Here is a 21,744-nt window from a genome sequence, read left to right on the forward strand (position 1 = left end):
GAACTGTTTAAGAGAATTAGGAGAGAAAAACAAGCTCCTGATTATAAACTACACTTTCAATAAATTCTTGCAAAGGACAAGAGAACTAAGGTATTAACTAGCAAAAGACGTGAAAGATAGGGGAGGGAATCTATATTTTAAGAGAAATAATAGCATGTGTCTGTCATTGATAGAGACAGTCCAAGGCAGAAGCTCAGAGCACACTTCTGGTTTACATCTAAGTGTGGTTAGCTGTTAGCTTAGGAAAGAGTCCCGTGTGAGGAATGAAATGATTCATACTTCTGCCACTGAGAACATTCTGTAACTTTGTGTCCTAATTTTTTTTCATCATGCTATAAAACTCTCCCTTTTGGTTTAAGTGCTTTTAGTACACATACGAGATAATAGTCCTGTTATCAGACCTTTTTGTTACCAAAGAAGAAACCTGCACCTGCTACCATCCCTCTTTGCTTCTGTGGCCTGACAGCTGCTGGTTGTGCTTGCTGTGGAAATAAGGCCTGAGTTCAATCCCCAGCGTAAAAACACGAGGCGTGCCATGCACACCTGTGCTCTTGGGGAAACAGAAAGAACAACTGCTAGGGCTTGCTCTCCAAGCAGACTAACCAAGTCAGTGAGCTCCGGGTTCAGTGAGAGACCCTGTCTCAGGAAGTAAGGGGGAGGGCAGCTGAGAGGAACACCTGCATCAGCTGTGCTCCACATGTAGGAGTGCCCATACTCCATCCCACCCACAAATCTCTGAAGCAAGTTGGCTTTGAGCATTAGCATTTTTAAAAATTCAGTATTTAATAAATTGCTTCTTTTTCATGTGTATGGCTGATTTTCCTGCATGTGTGTCTGTGTATTAATTGCATGTTTGGTCAGAAGAAGGCATCAGACTCCTGGAACTGGAATTATGGATGTCAGGAACCTCTCTGTGGGTGCTACAGGTTGAATCCGGGTCACCCGAAAGAGCAGCCAGTACTCTACTGCTGAGCCATCTCTCTAGCCATGATCACTAACATTTTAAAACTCCCATTTCTTAATAGATTTAAGAAATGTGCTAGTACGTCTGCCTGCCCACCGGCCTGCCTGCCTGCCCTAGAGCACATATGGAGGTCGGAGGACGACTTTTTATAGAGTCTCTTCTCTCCTTTTACTTCTACATGGATCTGGGATCCAGTTCAGGCAAGCCTTCTCCCAGTAAGCCACCTTGCTGGTCCCAGATTTAGATTTTTTTTTTTGAAGTACTTAAATATGTGTGGTAATTTCATTCTTATTTTAATCTTAGGAGAGTGTTTGCTTTTACCACTGAGATTCAAGTGAATTCCTAACCCTAACCTGAGTTATAGTTTACATGGTTACAGTAATTAAAGAATAGTTTTTCTATCCTTTTTGTTGTTTTCTGTATTTGTGGTTCAGGCTGGCCTCAAACTCATGATCTTGCTACCTCAGTCTCCTAAGGGCTTAGATTGCAGACATGTGTCATCACATCCAAATTAATAATTTTCTTTTTATGAAGCTAACATCAGATTTAGGCATCCTTTACTGTCAAAATGAAGGTTTTAAAAGTCAGCTTTTGTGTAGGTAGATGGACTTTTTCTACCTATAACTATTTATGAAGTCTATATGATAATTTAAGTTAGTGTAGCTCATACCTTAAATGGAAGATGAAGGAATGCTTCTATAACATAGAGCAATGTGTATTCTTTTTATAAGGGGCTTACTTAAAATTGCTTCATCAGTGATGGAAAAAATGTATGATTTTTCACCTGTAATTATTACTATTTTTTCAATACTTAACATATTCTCATTGAGGACATAAAACATACTGCACATGATTTGGGGTTTTTATTGTATTTTTATTCTTCGAGAATTTCATATATCCACACAATGTATTTTGATCACATTACTTCCCATTCCTCTCCTAACTCTTCCCACAGCCATCCCCTGCCCTCTGCTACCTCATCCCAATTTTGAGTCTTCATTTAAGTGTGTGTGTGTGTGTGTGTGTGTGTGTGTGTGTGTGTATACATAGTGTGTGTGTGTGTATACATAGTGTGTGTGTGTGTGTGTGTGTGTGTGTGTGTGTGTGTGTACATAGTCCCTGTCTAATTTGTGCTGTCCTGGTACAATCACAGATGTGGGTGTATTCCATGGAGCACCCTCCTAGGGCACCCATGAACTGATTCTTTCTCCCTGAGACACATCACCATATGGTACATGTCCGCAGAAGTGGGGCCTGTGAACTTCTCTGTCATTTTGTGACTTTCACAAACCATGAGATATCTTGCATCATTATGTTGTATCTTGTTTGAGCATTGATCGACACTTGATTCTGTTTGTTTCTTCCTACTCTAGGTTAGAACTTTAAAAACAAGTTGTGTGACTTGTGAACCTGGTGGTGCTTGTGTGTGTGTTAGTGTGATGTAGGTGTGGAGGTCAGAAGACAGTGTGGTGTTAGTCTCTCCTCCCTTCTTCATGCTCCCAGCATGTGCTCAGGGGGCCAGGCTTGTGCGGCAAGTGCTTCGCCCACCACGTCATTTTGGAGGCCCCATTCTGGGTGTTTGTTTGTAAAATAATCTTATTAGTGTTTCAAAAGAATGAAACTGTTTCCTTAGGCACAAGAATAACAGATACTGCTAATTTTGCTTTTTTAAATATATATTTAAATGGAGATACACACACACATACATATATGATACATATATGGAGCTATATTCATTTCACTATTTCCTGCCTGCAACTTAATAGTTTAATCACACATCTTTTAGATGAAGAAACAAAGGCTCAAAATTGTAACCCATGGTTTATCTATTTGTAAGTTAGAAATGGAGCTTGCAGCAGACTGTGGTGGCACACACCTGAAATTGCAGACTTGGGTTGCTGAGAGAAGGATCTGAAGTTCAGGGCTAGCCTAGGCTAAATACAGAGGATCCTGTTCAAAATCTAGGGAGGGAAGGAGGAGGGGAGAACATACACACAGAGGAAGAGACGCATGCAGGCTGGCAGGCAGGCATGCACACACACACTCTGGAACTTTTTTTGAAGCCTTTTGAAGAACTCAAATGATTTGAAAGTTTAGTTCATTCAATCAGTTAGAATGGGTTCCCTGTGCAGTTTTGAACCAGAAACCAGCTCTGTGGGTTGACTAGCCAGTTTGTTCAATGCTCTGCTTGAAGATTGTACATACTTGACTGTGTACTGTGAATTCACTGGTAGAGAAGCTGGTATGTATCTGTATTAACATCTTTAACTGTGTTTATTTTTAACACAGATTTGGCAACTGATCGCAAGCTCTTCCGCCTGGTCTCCAATGACTCCTTCGTTTCTATTCAGCCATCCTTGTCCTCTTGTGGACAGGATTTACCGAGGGACTTCAGTGACAAAGTGAGCCTGCCAAGTCATAGCCAGTACCACCGTGTTGATCAGTCACTGTGCAGTGCCTGTGACACAGAAGTGGCTTCTCTTGTACCTTTACATTCACACTCTTATAGGAAGGAGCACCGTCCACGAGGAGTGCCACGGACCTCCAGCTCTGCCGTGGCTTTTCCTGATGCGTCACTAAGTGGCCTCCCTCTTTACCAGCAGCAGCAAAGACGGGGGTTAGACCCAGTTACTGAGTTAGACTCATCTAAGCCTCACTCAGGCACCAGAGATTCCGTAGTGGGGAAGGCCTGCCCTCCTGCACAGTCTCAGCCTGCTGCTGAGCGGAGAAAGAGTAACTCTCAACCACCCACAAAGTGTGGGAAGAGCAGGGCACTGAACGCTGAAAAGAGTGTGGACAGCATCAGGAGCCTGAGCACACGGAGTAGTGGGTCCACAGAGAGCTACTGCAGTGGGACCGACAGGGACACCAACAGTACCCTCAGCAGCTATAAAAGTGAGCAGACCAGCTCCACTCACATCGAGAGCATCCTGTCGGAGCATGAGGAATCTCCTAAAATGGGAGACAAGAGGGCCCAGAAGAAGGACTGCTGTGCTGACTCAGTGGAAGATAGGAGCCATGGGGCCACTGACGCAAGGACTAGCAGTGACAAGACTGCCCCAGAGGGGAGCATACCTGTTGGGCCTCCAGAGGCTCCAGATGCTCAGGCATCTGAGGAGATGCCTGACCAGGTTGCTCCCAGCAGTTCTGCATCAGAAGATGCCAATAAAAACCCCCATGCGAATGAGTTTACTGTCCCTGGGGACAGGCCACCTGAGCAAAGTGCAGAGAGCAAAGAGGAGCAGAGTGAGAAGCCCAGCCTTTCCACAGACTCCAAAGTCTGTAAAGACGATGGTGGGAAGCAGAAAGAAGGAGATGTCCGACCCAAGTCCTCCAGCTTAATCCACCGGACAGCTTCTACCCATAAGCCAGGCAGGAGGCGCACAGGAAAGAAACGGGCCAGCAGTTTTGACTCCAGTCGCCATAGGGACTATGTTTCCTTTCGAGGAGTTTCTGGAACCAAGCCGCACAGTGCTGTATTTTGTCATGACGAGGACTCTAGTGATCAAAGCGACTTGAGCAGAGCACCCAGTGTCCATTCTGCTCACCAGTTCAGCAGTGACAGCTCTTCCAGTGCCACTTCCCATTCCTGCCAGTCTCCTGAGGGCAAGTACAGTGCCCTCAAGACCAAACACGGCCATAAGGCCCGGGGCACAGACGCAGACCACACCCACAGAGCTCATCCGGGCCCTGAGGGAACCACCAAAAAGAGGACCTCTCGGAGGACTTCGAGTTCAAATAGTGCCAAGACTCGGGCTCGGGTTCTGAGCTTGGATAGTGGCACTGTGGCCTGTTTGAATGACTCAAACAGGCTGCTGGCACCGGACAGTATAAAGCCCTTAACCACTTCAAAGTCAGATCTTGAGGCCAAAGAGGGAGAGGTGCTGGATGAGCTGTCTTTACTGGGCCGGGCTTCCCAGTTAGAGACGGTCACACGGTCCAGGAATAGTTTGCCAAGCCAGGTTGCATTTCCTGAAGGGGAAGAGCAAGATGCAACCACTGGAGGTGAGTGAGCTATGGGACTACTGCGGATTGACACTGTTGCTCACAGTAGTCTAGTAGAACCTTCAGAAACTGCGGTTTCTCTGTGTTAGGAAAGCACACTTCTTTCGGTGAACATGGTGGTCTCCAATGGTCCAGCTGTCTTAGCAGACACGCCAGCTTATTCTTGACTGCCTCCCTTTTCTAAGCTCGTTTTATTTCTTGTCCTTTGTATAATAGCAGCAGTGTTACAGCTGTATGAGGGTGACAGACCACTCACAGCCATGACTTACACAGTGAGCTGCTGAGCTCACAGTCACATGAGACTCTTCCACATACTACTGTAGCTCTGCTGGTGTACTCAGCTAGCCAACACTTTCTGTTTCTGTGCTTTTCTCTCAGCTCAAGTTTTAGATATTAAAAAAAATTCCTATGATTTTACGCTGTCCTTAAAGTTAAATTAAGTTTAAGTTTATAGTTTATATTAATTAGCATTTTATCATGTAATTGTTTGTTTTTAATTTTTGAGACAGGATCTCAATGTGTAGCTCAGGTTGGCCTGGGACTCACTACATAGACCAGATTGGCTTCACAGAGATCTGTCTTCCTCTACCTCCCAAGTGCTGGGATTAAAGGAGTCCACTATCCCATTTGGTCATATTAGCATTTTTAATCCATTAATAGTCACCATGGTATCCCCTGTGATGGTGGTGGTATTTGGGTAAAGTATTAACATAGTAACTTCAGAATTTGGGGGGAATTGTACAGAGTTGGGTAGGAGATGTCATACTGTGTCAGGGTGTACTGGAGGAACTATACAGAATTGGATAGGTGATGTAATGCTGTCTCAGTGTGTACTAGGTCATTCTTCGAAGTGTTTCCCATTTCCTACGTACACGGGTTATTGCCTGTTGTGCTGGAGTGAGAATAAGGCCTCCCGATGTCAGCATGCATGTGTCTGCAATACAAAGGCCGTCATTTGCTGTGATAATGTTCTGTTTGTGCAGACATTTTCAAACGTTTCTACACTTACCTCAAAAGAATTACAGACTCATCAAGACTATTTCAAAGGTCATTTTGTGGAAATGTTCTGTTTTTGGTGAGGTTCTGACAAAAATTAACTTAGGAATATAAAGAAATCCTTTTCAATGCTGAAGGAGCTGTCAGAGTAGTCTTCTAACCTGTAAGAGATGAGTTGTACCTGAAGTGGTTGTTCCCACTTGGTAGCTGTGTAGTAGTTACATTTCTAGGAGCTTTTGGCCTGGATACCATTCTGTATAACAAATCTGAAAGACGATAAAGGTTTCTCAGAAAAACTGTGTCATGTGTTTCTGTTTATGGTGCCAAGGAATCCATTAGGTTTTAAAAGATAGCTTAATTCTTTGTTAGCCAAATACATTTTGAGACTGAACACGCTAAGGCATATGCTCTAAGTATTGTTGAAATAAATGTTATTGCCAAAATGTGCAAGTTGTGTCTGTTCAGGACATGCTATGGCAAGTCTGTCTCCACACATTTGTTCCTAGCCTTCCACAGCAGATGAGGCTTTTTCTTTTTATTCCTTTTGCTATTTTTACTAGGTACATGGGCAGTGATATTTGTTTTTTATTCAGTTCTATGACTGTATAAGTCCTCATACTTACAGAATCAAGGTTTTTTCATTTATATGTTTAAAATAGCCATTAAATATTAATATTAAAACAGTAAACTAAATTTAAAAAAATCTTAGCTTAGTTGAAGAAATTCACTAGTATGTGGGAAGTTGAAAATACTTTTGTCAAAGAAGGCTGCCAGGTTTTCTCCCATTTGTTTTTATTGTGCTGAGAATGAAAATCGGAACGAACCAAATTGGCTGTGACGTATTGGAGATTATGTCTCCATCACACCTAACTACGAAGGTTGGCTGTGGTTTGGCTGGACTTCCAGAAAACTGGAAGAACTCGAAACACTCTGATTTAAAATAGGCAGGACTTAGTGTGTTTTGATGTGAGCATCATTTGTTACTGTCTATTTTGGCTGTTTAAGAATGATGTGTCTAGGTTGTCCATTCTGTCATGTTTATTGTCCTCCAACATGACAGCACACATTGCTATCACCACACCACACACACACACACACACACACACACACACACACATACACACATTCACTTACTCACTCACTCACCATGAGAAAATTTTAATCCCAGTGGATTTGGCATTATTGATGAATTCTTTAAAAATGTACCCTATTATTATGGTGAATGGTGCTAGTAGATAGTGGGATAAAATTTTGGAAGTGCACTTGGAAGTTTTATAATAAAATGGCCTATAATAGAGGTGATGTAGCCTAGGACTCACATGCCAATTAATCTATGGGCTCCACTGTAGTTGTTACCTTCAGAGACCCATTTATCTTCATTAGGTGTCTGCGCTGTTATTTGAGGATTTGGTGACAACAGTACCTGTGTTATAGGGAAAGATAACGAGGTTTGAAATAAGTCGCTTACAGAGTGCCTAGAGTGTAGTGAGTGTCTGATGGTGCTGCTGTTACTGGGAAGCAGGCCAGTTTGCTATGCCACAGAGATGTGTCCCGCCCTGTTTAGCCCTGCTAGTTTCAGTGATGTGTAGCCAATACAAGGATGTAGGAACATGTTGACATAAATTAGAGGTATGAAACTTGACAATAGTAAAAATACAAATGATACCCGAATCTTCAATTTCTCACTCAATACTAGCAAAATAACATTTTTAGTAGCTTATGTATTAATGTAGGTTTTGCCTTTTTTGCCGAGATGTGCCATATAATTTACTTTATGGCATGTAGTCATACCATAACAGAGGTTTGCTCACTGAATCTTATGTGCCAGGCAGGCACTCTGCCATGGCGCCACATCACCAGCTTGCGCCTGTATTTGCTCAAAGATCTCCCAATCTTAATCGAGTTCTTTGTGCAAAGTCAAGTCTTATTAATAATTGTCTGCAATTGCTTAAATGAAAAGTTTTAATAAACTTCATACTAAAATATTTTATTGGCATCTTGCTTTGTACTTAATTTTTATAATTGTCGGGTATATCTTATATTGGGTTCTCAGAACTGAACACTGGTCCCCTGCAGCAAGCACTCGTAACTGCTGAGCCACCCCTTCAGTCCCATCGTTGAGTGTCTCAGCAGCATTTCATCTATCCAGTTACATTTGCTTGGCTGCTGAGATTGAGGATAGGCAAGCAGTGTCACTCGGCAGAGCTGTTTGCTGTGTGTTGTGTGTTGACTTATCAGAAGCAGACTGTTGGCACAGATGGACGCTGTTGGACTCCATGTGAATGATGAGTGTAAGCATTCGTTTCTCAGAGCAGGATCTTTCCAGAAGTTGCATGGTTTGCAGTGTTCTTGGCTGGTATGTAAACAAGAAAAGGCAAGTTGTTTAGATAGTGAGTTTCTGTGCCTAAACGAAGTATTGTTTTGTTTTGTTTTTAGAATTCATAATGTTTTAGAGTTTTGTTTTTTCTTTTAGAACTACTTTTAGAGTATTTTTGCAAGATGATTGTATTGCCTGTGTCTTTATATGGTAATTTTGTCCTTAAGTAAAAGAGTTTGACCTTAAACTATCTTAGTATATCCTTGAATATTTGTAAATGTCTTAGTTTTTTGAGATATATAAATACTTTGTACTTTAGTCATAGTTGTTAAAATTTTCGTTTCCTTGTAGCATATTGTTGCCTCCATTTGAGTCATTTTTATTTTCAGAGTTTCCCTCAGATATATTTATTTTTTTCCTAGAATGAAGTGAACAGTTTCCTTGAGTAGTTTCCAATCATCTTATTTACGCAGCACTTGAGGTACTGCCAAGAGGCCAGCTACAACAGGACTACCAGAAGTAACTTTTTTTTTTTTTTTTTTTTGTGGCAAGGGGAACAGGGACCAGGACAAGAACCCTTTTTAGTCCAAGCCATTTTCTAACTTGCTATGCACCCGACAATAACCTTAAACTTCTGACCCTTCTGCTCCCATTTCTTGACTGGTTTATGTGGTACCGAGGATCAAACATGGGGCTTCATGCTTGCTGGGCACCACTCTGTCAATGACCTGTATCATTCTAGCCTATGAATATTCTCAGTAATCCGTGAACTGCATGAGTAAAATAGTTTGTAGAAACTTTTTACCTAGTTATACTCAGAACTTTCCAGCTTTCCAGATTGTTTTTTGGATACCTTTTGTCTTCTATCCCTTGAGAATCTTCTGTGGGATCTGTTCTTGTTGCCATCTGTAAAGCCAGCTGTTAATGTTTAGTTCACTAGTACAAACATAAATTGCTGTACTAAATAGTACATATCAGATATATAGATTTTTCTATAACTTTGTAAGATAAACTAGAAATAATCCTAATGTTGATTTTTACATTTCTTGAATGGATCTCCATTATTAAAAGACATTATAATAGGATGGACCTACAAATGTCTTATTATTATGGATTGCATTTAGTATAACCCTGATCAAGAGACTGCATCATTTTAATAGAAATATAGCCCAAGCTTGGTAGCATGCACTTGTTATCCCTGTGCTTTGGAGATGGAGACAGTAGGAATCTGAGTTCGAGACCAGCCTCTGCTACCTGAGATAGGTGTCAAACAAACAGTGGGGACAAAATTGAAATATAAAAGCTAGAGTTGTCTGAGATTATCATAAATTGTCTAAATGTAAATAAGAAAGTCATTAGAAAGTCAAGACTTGGGATAAAACATACTTAAAATATATCCCTATGGATTTCATATGTCTTACAGTTTTTAATTACTGGAATGCTTCAGAATTTTTCTCCTTTACTCACATATGCATACAAATTAGTTCTGCCTAGAGTACTAAGTTTTCCACTGTTTACATTTCATAGACATAAGATTTGAACGGCTTGCTTACTTATTCTCTAGAAGGAAGTGCTAAAGTGCACACGTTCATAGATTTTGTATACCCCCCCCCCCCAATCTGGTGTCCTAATTTTAAAAAGAGGAAACTTTTCCCCCAAGGCCTAGGATTTGATTCCCCAGAGACTTTCTGCTGTTATTTTTAAAATGTTCTTTCTCTTGTAAACATGAATGATTCAGAAATGGGGGCGGGGCTTATTAGGTAAAGGGAATGCTGAGAAAATAAAAGAACCTAAGTTCGGATCCTCAGTGCCCATGTAAGAGCTGAAAGCAGTGGTGTACAGAGATGTGGTCTGGGACTCTTCTGGCTCCCTGTTGAGTAAGGGATCTTGTCTCAAAAAGCAAGGTAGAGGAAGTGCTTATTAACATTGGCTCTTAACTTGTGGACCTCAAGTTAAGGAGGGCATGCTTGGGTAAGTGCACTTGACCATGGGCGTGTGTGTATGTGTGTGTGTGTGCGTGCACACACTGTGCTTTAGTTGTCTTCAGTTTACCTTAAATGTGGTTAAAGTGTGTGTAATCCTGTGCTTAGAAGAATCTACTTTAAAGATACCCTGACCCCTTTTGGCTCCCATACAACTACCCACTTAGGACTCGGTTTTAAACACAGGTGTTCTATACAAGAAGTACATTCCTCAGACGTCTTGGCTTGGTAGTATTTACTATGACCATAAATTAAAGCATGTTGTTTTTAGGTGCATGTGTGATCCTGGCTGTTGTTACAGTAGTTGTTGCAGAGAACATTCTGAAAATTCCTGTAACAGTAGGTTGTGAAGCCCATTCATTACTGAGGAAAGTATATGTGGTGCGTGTAACTATCAGTAGATGCCTAATCTCTCATCTTGAAATGTTTTCAGGAGAGGTTGGAGCAATGGCTCAGAGAGGTTAAGAGCACACAGTACTCCTGCAGGGGACCAGAGTGTTTCTCAGCATCTCGGTTCTCCAGCTCACGGGAATCTGAAACTGACTGCTGGCCTCTGTGAGTGCCTACACCAGTGTGCACATTCCAACACAAACATACTCATGTACACATAATTAAAAGGAACATGTAATTTATATAGCTTTTATAGATTAAAATAATGAATGTGTAAAATTAGGTAAAGGTGTTTATTTTTAAGAAGAAACCATAGACTATTATGATTATTGTTATTTTATGTATCTGAGAGATATGCTTGAACATGTGTGCTATGTTTGTGCCTAGTATGTGCAGAGGCCAGATGAAGTCTTCAGTCCTGAGACGAGCTACAGTCATGAGTGTGACCGCTCTGTGGGCTCTGGGAGGCAACCCAGGTGCTCAGGAAGAAGCAGGTTCTTGGGCCCGTCTCTGCAGCACAGCCAACAGATTTTTTTTAATTGACTACAAATGGGCACTTGATATCTTTTTGTTTGAATGGTGTTTTGTTCTGTTCTGTTGTGTTTTGTTTCTTGTCCTTCTTCGAGTCTTAGCTTTTCTGTAAGAGTAATACCACTGAGTCTTAAAAAGAAACAGATTAATGAAGAAAGCCATTTATCTTTTCCTGTTTTCTGTAGTCACTGATCACACACTGCTTTCCCAGAGTTAGCTCATTCATTTTGTCTGGGTTCAATTTTCTGTTTATTTGCAACAGAACAGAGAATGTTTGGAGGTTCTGTAATGAAGTTGATTCAGACAGTAAAATTGATTATAATACTTTGTTGTATGTAATGGTTGGTTTAGAAAAATAGAATTTATTTTAACAGTTTTAGTGTAGTTCCCAGCTGGTGATTTTACCTGTAAGCTGGCTTGCCCCATGTCGTGCCTGCCTGACCTGGTCACTGTTTCTCTGATGGGGAAGGCTGCATCTCCATTTCATGGAGGTTGTTAGTGGACAACTGCTGTCTGCCCTGTGGGAGTGCTCTGTGTGGGAGTTGGCTGGCAGTGGTCAGCTCTCACAGTGGTCAGCTCTCACAGTGCTCAGCTCTCACAGTGCTCAGTACTCACAGTGGTCAGTACTCACAGTGGTCAGCTCTCACAGTGCTCAGTACTCACAGTGGTCAGTATTCACAGTGGTCAGTACTCACAGTGCTCAGCTCTCACAGTGCTCAGCTCTCACAGTGGTCAGCTCTCACAGTGGTCAGCTCTCACAGTGGTCAGCTCTCACAGTGGTCAGTACTCACAGTGCTCAGCACTCACAGTGGTCAGTACTCACAGTGGTCAGCACTCACAGTGGTCAGTACTCACAGTGGTCAGTACTCACAGTGGTCAGTACTCACAGTGGTCAGCTCTCACAGTGGTCAGTACTCACAGTGGTCAGTACTCACAGTGGTCAGTACTCACAGTGGTCAGCTCTCACAGTGGTCAGTACTCACAGTGGTCAGCTCTCATACCGTTACTGAGTGCTTAGATGTGGCTCAGAAATAAACAGCTGAATTTTAAGTTTCTATTAATTTAAAATTAAGTAATGCACTCCTGACTGACTAACGCGGCTGCTGTATTAGCACAGACCAGATTCAATCAACTTCGTGGTTTTCATTAGACAGTTTGATTTTCACATACAAGCAGCAACCTTTCCACATTTAAAGCCTTTTGGGGGGGGGGGGTCCTGAAACCAGTGTTTTTGTGTGAACTTTGTTTTTATGTAGTTTACTTACATTCAGCATGAAAATACCCTTTCTTAAAAATCCAGAGATTCCCAGAATACCTAGATTACTGGGGAGGATGTGTTCTGTGTTCAGATGTGAAACTTCACATATCTGCCTACTAGTGTTGAGTGTAACCACGACCTTAAAGTGTGTACATCCAGCTTTGATAAGGACTTTGCAGTTAAGATATATTAATGTTACCTTGAGTATTTGACAAACTACCCCCTGCACACTTGCAGTCAGTGATGGAATTGTAGTTTGGGGTGCTGGGGAGGCAGCTCATCACCCCATTCCTTGGCATCTACAATATGTAGTCTGAAGTCAGGTTGTCAAGCAGCTTTTTACCTTCACGGTTATACAAAGGTGGTAGTTTTGGAGTTTGCTCTTTCCTGGGTGGTGACAGGTAGGAGTAGATTGCTGTTTCAGTCTTGGCCCACAGCCACCACAGGCCACAGCTCCCTGTCAGCCTTGATGGGGACTGGAGCCCTCAGTGCTCTGTGTATTACGTGGACTTCTGACCCTCGGTGTTTTCAGTTGATGATGGTTGGTGAGACTCAGGGAGCATCTGTGTGCTTGTGCCTCTTCACTAGTTTCACAAGAGAAGAACAAGTGTTCCATGCTGGTTGGAAACCAGTAACTTTTAAAAGGCTGGCTTAATTAAAGGGAAAATGGAGCTATGGCAAAAATAATGAGGCTTTTAGTGAACATTTAAAGAGCAAGGATCTCAGAATAGGAAGTTGAAGATGAAGAGAAGTTGGTGAGGTTCAGTAATAAATCTAAAACGTTATTTTCTAAAAAAAATCTAACTTTGGAGAAAGGGCACCTACTATGCATATAGTCCCTAATGTGACAGAAGTGTTTCTTCTCCTGTGAGGGTGGGCTGTCCAGAAAGAGACAGGCTCAGCTGCTATTTTCATCTCTGACCTAGGCTTCTGTTTGACCTAAGTCTGTCTTGATACAGCAGCACAGGCCAGCGAGGAGGCAGTGGCCTTTCGCCGTGAACGCAGCACATTTAGGCGCCAGGCAGTACGGCGCCGGCACAATGCAGGGAGTAACCCTACCCCTCCTACCTTGCTCATCGGATCACCCCTAAGGTATGGTATTCTACAGTTCCACCAAGTTCAGCATGCATGCGGTGAACCTTCTAACCTGCATGTGCCCATGAGCCTAATGCATTAGCATGTCTTATGTTGCACTGTTTGAACAAAGCTGTCAGACTGACTTTGCTCAGTCTTTAAATTGCAGAAGCACATTAGCAACAACAAAAGTGAGAACATACCTGTTCAGTTAGTTATTATGTTTCCTACTCTAAAATAATTATATTAATGCAAGCTCTTTACAATGTCAAATGAGAACAATTACAGGACAAGTGGTGACCTCATTGAGAAGCGGAAATCTGACCTCACTGTGCGAAGTCAGTTTGAGTATTCCATGTCACTAGAAGTGTACATTTTATTTATTTATACTGTAAAGTTTTAACCAAATAAAGGACACAGAAACAGAATTTTATTTATGTAAAGTGTGGTCAGATATATGCCTGTTTACTTGTAGAGATGTGTTGGATTTCTTAACCTCTATTGTGTACTTAAAATATTTTTTCCCAATATTCTCAACTTAGAGAACATCCATTTATGATCTTGGAGATAATCTGCCATTGAATTCTTAGAAATTTAGAGTCCATGTCTTGATTTAGAAATATGAAGACTTTCTCAAAAGACTTGTGCTTTACTTCAGAAGGACAAACATGAATATCACATGATCTGTGTGTGCTTACGAAGTCTGCACAACTCACAGTGTGTAAGTTGTTTTCGTACCATGTTCTAACATGAACTTCCCAGCCTTGGAAGGAAGACTAGCTTCTCTCAAATACTTGGTAGGCTGGAAGACACAAACATTCCCCCCCTCCCTTTTCAAACTTGATTTTCAGAATAGCCAAATTCTATTTTTAAAAAATTCATTTTGTATTCCTCTCTGATTTAAAATGCTGTGTTTCTTTTGCTGTTGAGCTTTGCCTAATACCTAGAAAGTTCATGTTTATTTTCTAGTTTACTAAATAATGCACAACTTTATAAAACATACATGTGTAATGTTAAACATAAAACTGAGAATGGAACCAATTTAAAGATACATTTGTTGTAGAAACTTTTGTGAGCTCTCCACCCCTGTGTCCTCTCCCTCCTTTCCTGCCTGCAGGACTTTTCTTCCTGCTGGTGACTGTGGTACACAGTCCCGTGTGCAGGACTGAGTGTATATCTTCAATCCGTTTTTCTAAGCTCCTTTTGTCCTTGTGTAACACTTGCTGTAGACAGCTCCTTTGCTTTCCTGCTTTCTCTATTTTCCTTTTATAAACATTTTAAACCTGTTTAAAAATTTTTAATTCTTTCCCATGAATATGTCTTCTGAGTCTCACTTGCCCAACAAATGTAGACAGGGTAGGTTTCTTCCTCTGCCTGGTGGATTGCTAGAGTCACCCTTCCAACTCCAGCCAGTCACATGGGTTTTCCCTACCTCTCCCTAGAGTTTTAATGGTTAAGAATTTACTCCTAAGGGCTTACATTTGGATGCTTAAAAGTCAGCTTCCAGTGCTTAACATGGAGGTTTTGTTGAGACTCCAGAGTATTTCCAGTACAAAACTTGCATTTGTCTATACAGATGGACCTCATTATGGGTGAGATGTAAACAGGAGAAAAACCAACTTAGTAAATTATTATCTTTGTAACTGGAAACTGTTTCAGGTAAAGCTACTTTTCAGTACTGAGTGATAATGTCATCCTTAACTAGAGAATAGAATGACTGTTTAAACTTTGAGAAAACATTTTGTCACAAATGGCTAGAACATGTGTGGCAGCGCCCTCACTGTGTGTGTGTGTGTGTGTGTGTGTGTGTGTAGTGCTATATGAACAGCAGTGCTGTCTGCTGTAATGGCTGCCCTACCCGTGGATAGGGTGGACGAGGGCTACAGGTCTTGAAACCATGGCTAAGACAGAACCGTGTATGTGTAGTATGTCCCCCTGCTCCCATCACCTCCCTGTTTTGATTCATTCTTATGGTACGGTGTTATCTATAAATTTAGCACAGCAAGAAATCAATAATAATAACTACTAATAAAATAGAGAAATCATAAGCTATATTAAAGAATTAAAAAGTATGATTGTTTATTTCTGAATTTTTCAACTTAACGTTTTCAGATTGCTGTTGACTATAGGTAGATAGGATCAAAGAAAGCAGAACTTCAGAAAAAAAGATACTATAATAGGTTATTGTAAACACTGACTAACTTAACCACCTCAAAAAGAATGTGATAAAATGTATATGTACAAGAATTAGGATTAAATGAGCAACTTTTTTACAAAGAGAGTTTACATGTGTATTCAAATCTTATTATAATAAGCTCCTTAAGAATTACTTAAAATTTTTTAAATTAAATTAGCTTTGTAGGTAGGTTTTATAGGCCCTAGTTAATTGTTTTTAGTGACTGGTGTTAAACTAAGGACAAATATTAAAAATTCTTTATAATATAAAGAGTTTGATATTTATTACCCTCCGTGTCATATTTTTGCGTACTTGGTAGACTGGAGTAGAAGGAAATCATCTTATTTTGGTGAGGAGCAAACCACTTTACTGTATCTTTAGCTTGATTTAAAATATGAGATTAAAAGATCTATAATAAAATAAGGTTACAGTCATTTTTGAGAACACATGGTTAGAAATCTATGAGGTCATTTTGTGTTCAGATAAATTCATCAATTTTTTTCTAGAGGACATTTTTTTCCTCTGGAACATGTGTATTCTTTGGCACGATGGAGTGATACTCTTAGAATTTACATTTTAGTTGGAGAGACACTAAGGTAACTGGCAGTGTGAGGTAGAATTACCAAGTACTACCTTAGTGTATAGAGGAGGGGATGGCCAAGACCAGCTGTATGTCTGTCATTTAAATCTGTATGCTTGCTTGCCAGCCCATAATGACAGGCTTAGATCCCTTTTACTGTGCAATAAAGTATTTACTACTGTAAAAAAAAAAAAAAAAAAAGGAAGAAGAAAGAAAGGGGAAGAAAGAAAGAAAAAAGTTACATTCATAGCATACTCCTGCCTGTTAGCCTAGTTAGTATGACCCTTTGGGGATCTGACTCTCAGCCTTTCCTGTTGCTGATGAAGGTTTTGAAAGCAGGAAGTAAGAGGTATAAATGTTTATTACTCTTTTGGTGTTTAAAGCTTCATAGTTACAATAATAGATTTTTATTAATTTCCTTTATTTATTTGGGAGTGGTCTTTGACACACGTGTAGTGTTTTGTAAAGATAGTGTATGTTTGGATTGACATTTTGCAGTGGTAGTTTGACGACTATTCTCAGATCTGTTCACAGTAAAGTGTGACTATTTTCATATGATCTTTCTTTTGACTTTAAGTGAAAAAAAACTGGTAGAAAAATTTGTACAGATGTTTTGGTTGAGTTATAAACTGAAAGTTCATAATATTTTAATTTCTTGGGATTTTTTTCTTGTGTGAAACTTGTTCATTTGATGAGGCTCATGGATAAGTTTAGATTGCTTCTGATAAAGAGGGACAGACATATCAGTCATGTGTGGAAAATAAAAACTTTGAATTGATAAGATCGTCTTTTTTCTTCTTTAAATTTTTAGTGCTGGAGATGAACCCATGGTTTGACACATGTAGGCAAAGGCTGTGCCACTGAGCTGCAGTGCCAGTCTCGCATGGTCCTCCTTGGAGTAATAGCTGCTGGGAAAATAATCTAAGGAAGCTGCTAAGTGCCTAAGCGATACCAGTGTGAACAGCAACCAGAATGTGCAGACTCGCTTCTTAGAACATGCACTCGTCAGCGGCTCTGAGTCAGACCTGCAGAGTACATGCTAATGTGGGCTCTTTGTGATGGGATAATTGTTCTGTAATACCTGCTGCCCTATATGGCAAGCAGTTGTTATTAGCAGCTGACCACATTGGTGGCTACTAGTGGTGGTGTGTGGTTATTGTACTTGAAGTACAGTTGGCACGAGTGAAGAAGTAAAATTTAAAGATTCCAGGAATGGATGGCCATGTCAGTGTAGCTTAACGTAGCCACAGCTTAGACGTTAGCTCACTGTCAGTCAGCAATATCGAGGGCTTTGCTTGCAGTGGATTCAAGGGTCAGAGTCTCAGAAAATGGCATCGTTAGAAATGATAAGCTAGACCTAACTCAAGAGCTAAGAATGTAGCCTTGTAGCAATTTGTGACATTTAAAAATCATTATGTTTAATCTATACACACAAAGAAAACTTTGACTATTTCCATGTTGCATTTTGTTTTACATGTACTTTATGCTTATGGTAACTAGTGAGATTTCAATGCATACTATCAAACCTTTAAAAAAAAAATCAAGTACTGACAAAAATATATTTGTATAGTTTATGCCAAAATGCTTTTAAAAATCTGTACATGTATCTTTAAAAAAAATAATAAAGTTGTAAGGGTAAAAAAAAAGAAATGGTAAGCTAAGCAAGACCACCCTGGGCAGCGTTTTGTTTTGTTTTTTTTTTGTTGTTTGTTTGTTCTAGTGCCTGGTTATATTAGGGACAACCTCTGGAACTGCTCAGAGTACACTTCCATTCACAGTGATTGTTGGGGAATTGTGTGCAGAATGACATATGACAATTAAAACATTTCATCAGCTTAAATTAGACTAAATCTTGTATTAACAATGTTAATAATGGAATTCATAGTATCTTAAGTAATCATAAGAATAAATGAATAGAAAAATAACATAGAAAAATAGTTTTCTAAATGATAAAATAAATTTATACTAACAAAATACTAACTTTTAAATTTTATAAAATTTATAAAACTATTAAAATATTTTTAAGGAATTAAGGTTTCCCAGTAGTTAAGATTTTCTGAAATAACGGATCCTTGTTAATGAGATTACAATATGGGCTGGAAAAGAATGTAAAAGTTGGTGCTGAGAGCATGGTTTTATGTATGTTTTGTATGTAACACATGTGCCTTCTTTCAGGATACGGAAGCTATTATAAAGTCGCGCTTCAGCTGCTTGAGTCAGGTTTTTGGTTCTTCTGCAGTAGTTTGTGGTATTCTATTGTATTTGGGTTGCATTTGATAGAGATTCTTTGGTTTTTCACATGTGTAGAAACTGTTTTATTGTGTATCTGAATCTGAGATCTTAGAACGTTAGAGAAAAAGCGGCAGCGTTATTACAAGGTAAATTTTACCTGTTGGAGCAGCACCGAGCCACATCTCTTGAGCACACTCTAGGCTCCTTGTTCTCTCTTCTTCACTCTGGAATCTAGTCTGTTTGGACTGGAAGAAAGTTGCAGATTGGCAGTTAACCTCTATATTGAGTACTTACTGCTTTCCTCTATGTATCAGATGGGTAAGGACCAGAACAAGTGTAAAGTGTAATTGTACAAAGCTTCTCGGGTCTTCTTAGGTCATTTGAAAAAGTGTCATTTTGACATCAGTGTTGTATATTGCTTTCACTCCAGCTGTTGTTTTCTCTTTTCTCCCTGTAATGTCTCCCCAATCCATGTTCTCTCCTAGCCTTCAAGATGGTCAGCAAGACCAGCAGTCCACAACCCAGGTCAAAGTCCAGTCCCGCCCCCCATCCCAGGCTGCAGTGCTCAGTGCTAGTGCCTCCTTGCTGGTGAGAAAAGGGAGTGTCCACTTAGAAGCCTCACATGACCATGCATCTGCTGTAGGCGGCAGCAGTTTGCACGATGAACTTGGTATGCAGGCCTGATGTAATTTTGGTGGTTGGAAACTTGTAATTGGCAGCGAATGGGTAACAGTGATTGCAATTCTTTTCTGAGACAGCTTTATTTTGGAGCTATGCATTGGGGCACTGTTTTATTGGGTTTGTTTGCCCTGAATTTAAGAAAATGATTTACTTTTTCTTCTTGTATTTCTCTTTACTTTTATTATACTTTTTATTTTGAGCATATCAATCATTAATAGGCAGCGAATATGCTAATAACTTTTCCTTATAACTAATATTCTCATGATAATATGAGTGTTTCTATTATTCCTAGGGAATAATGTGGGAAAAGATGAATTTTTAGGTGGCTTTTGAGACAATACCAACTTTAAAAAATTATTTGAATATGTTATGCACAGGAATGCTCTCTAATAGGTTTATTGCTGTGAAGTATCCTGCATTTTGCAATATGTCCATCTCTTGCCATAGGATTTGTTATAATCCTAAATATAATGTTCTCAGGACGTCATGGCTCTACTTGTGTCTGTTAACTTTATAAACGATTTCATTATCTGTTAAGATATCTATAAATATACTCATAAATTATGCAAGTTAATTTTTAGAAATGCAGCATATTTTAAAGCCTCAAGAGTAGCAAATTCACCTGAAGACATGCCTTGTGCATTGACATATTATGCTACTTCAAAGCTTCTATTTCTTTATGCAGATGTGTGTGTACGTGTATGCATGCATGTGCACTAGTATACTCACCTGCCATGTGCATATGCACATATCTGTAGAAGCCAGAGGAAGATAGTAGGTAGCTTATTTTTCAAGGCAGAATCTCTCAGGGAACTGATGCTGGCTGATTAGTCCATACTAGATGGCCAGGGAATTCTAGAGACCTGTGTGTTCTTTCCCCTCCACCCCAGCTCTGAGGTTGTATGTGCAAACCTTTCCTGGATTTTTTTCTTGGGCACTGAGGATCCAATGCCAAGTCCTCAACTTGAGCAGTAAAATTTGCTACTGGCTGAATCCATGTTTCCAGCTCATGCACTTGGATTCCTATTTCTCTGTATGGCACAAGTTTCCTGTGCTCAGAATCACAGTGGTTTAAGTTAATAAAGAAAATGTCATCCTTAAGACTCACTTGAAAGCCTTTACTCATTCTGATCTTACGGATCCCTGTTACATGGGCTTTTCTCTTATAAAGGTGACTGTCAAATTTATGTGTTGGTTAGAGGAGCATATGGCAATAAGGAGCCAAAAATTAGGTTACGAGAACTTGATATGCTGTTTACTCACTGACTTCCTTTCCATTTTGTAACACTTGGGATACTAGCGTGGTGTTAATACATAGGTGGGTGTGGTCTGCAGAGTTTCAGAAGCTGCAGAATGACCTTGGGAGAGAGCCACAGCATTGTCATGTAGCAGCAGGCAGTTCCCAGATGCAATGAGAACAGACTTCACTGTAAATGCGGAAGCTTTTCCTTCTGAGCTTGTAATTTGATAGGTTAAGGAAGATATTTGAGTAAAAATAAAGTAGACTTCAATTCTACTTAAAGTAAAAGCTTTCAAGTGAGTCTTAATATCAAGATTTTTTTATTAGATTAATTTAAACCACAGTGAATCTGAGCGCAGGAAACCTGGGTCATGCAGAGAAATAGGAATCCAAGTTCATGGCTGGGAAAATGGATTCAGTCAGTGCAGTGCAGTGCAAAGCTTCACTGCACAAGCTGAGGACTTGGCTTTGGAGCCTCAGCGACTGAGAAAAAAGCCAGGCAAGGTTTGCACATACAATCTCAGAAGTCCACGTATATCCTTAGCTACTTTATTGGTTTCGTTTGGCAGGTTTTAGATGCAGACATCAGCCATTATGTTATAATAGTGACTGCAGTCACCATGTAACCCAAGATTCCTGGTAACAAAGGGTTTGTGAACCTGCAAGCATAATGTGCTGACCACATAGAATTGCCCATTGGCTCTGACGGTGGGCTGGCTAGGATAGAGTTCATTTTGAACTGTTTCATAGTTTTAGACTAACAAACCAAGCATAAAATTAAACTGTTGATAATTTTTTCAAGTGAGAATTCATTACTAGAATAGAAACCAAGTGGGGCTTGTGAGATGGCTCAGCGGGTAAACGTGCCTCCTGTCACAGCTAGCAGTCCTGGGACCCACAAAGAGAACTGACTCTTCACATAAAATGCATGCGCATGCGCACACACACACTCACACACACACTCATAAATAAATAAAAATGTCAACAAAGAGAAAAGGTAAAAATGTTCCCTAAAATAACCTATTTACAAAGGCTTGCCTTTTCCAGATTTAGTTAGTTTAATTGAAAAAGTTTTCCCATATGATTTTTACATGCAATAATATATACATATGTATAATATACTTATAAAATACATGCATGTATACATAAATATACGTACATTCATATATTTGTACAAATTTATTTAGCATGCATAATTGTTAATAATTTTAGAAATTGAATCATAAGCAATATTTACTTAAAGGAGAAATTTAGGATATTGCCTTTTTTATAGAATTCATTTCTGTGCAAGTTTAGTAAAATGCTTTTAGGGTTCAAA

At 39.9% G+C, this 21,744-nt stretch overlaps 1 protein-coding gene across 4 annotated transcripts in view; it reads left to right on the forward strand.

The window, feature by feature from the left end:
- Positions 1-21,744, forward strand: part of PCNX1 (pecanex 1) — a 145,489-nt gene that overhangs the window by 55,916 nt on the left and 67,829 nt on the right. The window contains exons 6-8 of one of the 4 annotated variants that reach the window (XM_080930318.1): positions 3,254-4,969; positions 13,403-13,535; positions 18,991-19,175. In XM_080930318.1, the coding sequence (XP_080786444.1) occupies positions 3,254-4,969; positions 13,403-13,535; positions 18,991-19,175 (2,034 nt within the window). The remainder of the gene's footprint in view (positions 1-3,253; positions 4,970-13,402; positions 13,536-18,990; positions 19,176-21,744) is intronic. The other 3 variants (XM_080930319.1, XM_080930320.1, XM_080930321.1) reach the window with 3 other exon arrangements.

The sequence above is a fragment of the Micromys minutus genome (assembly GCF_963924665.1).
Source record: "Micromys minutus genome assembly, chromosome: 1".
Classification (NCBI taxonomy): Eukaryota; Metazoa; Chordata; class Mammalia; order Rodentia; family Muridae; genus Micromys; species Micromys minutus.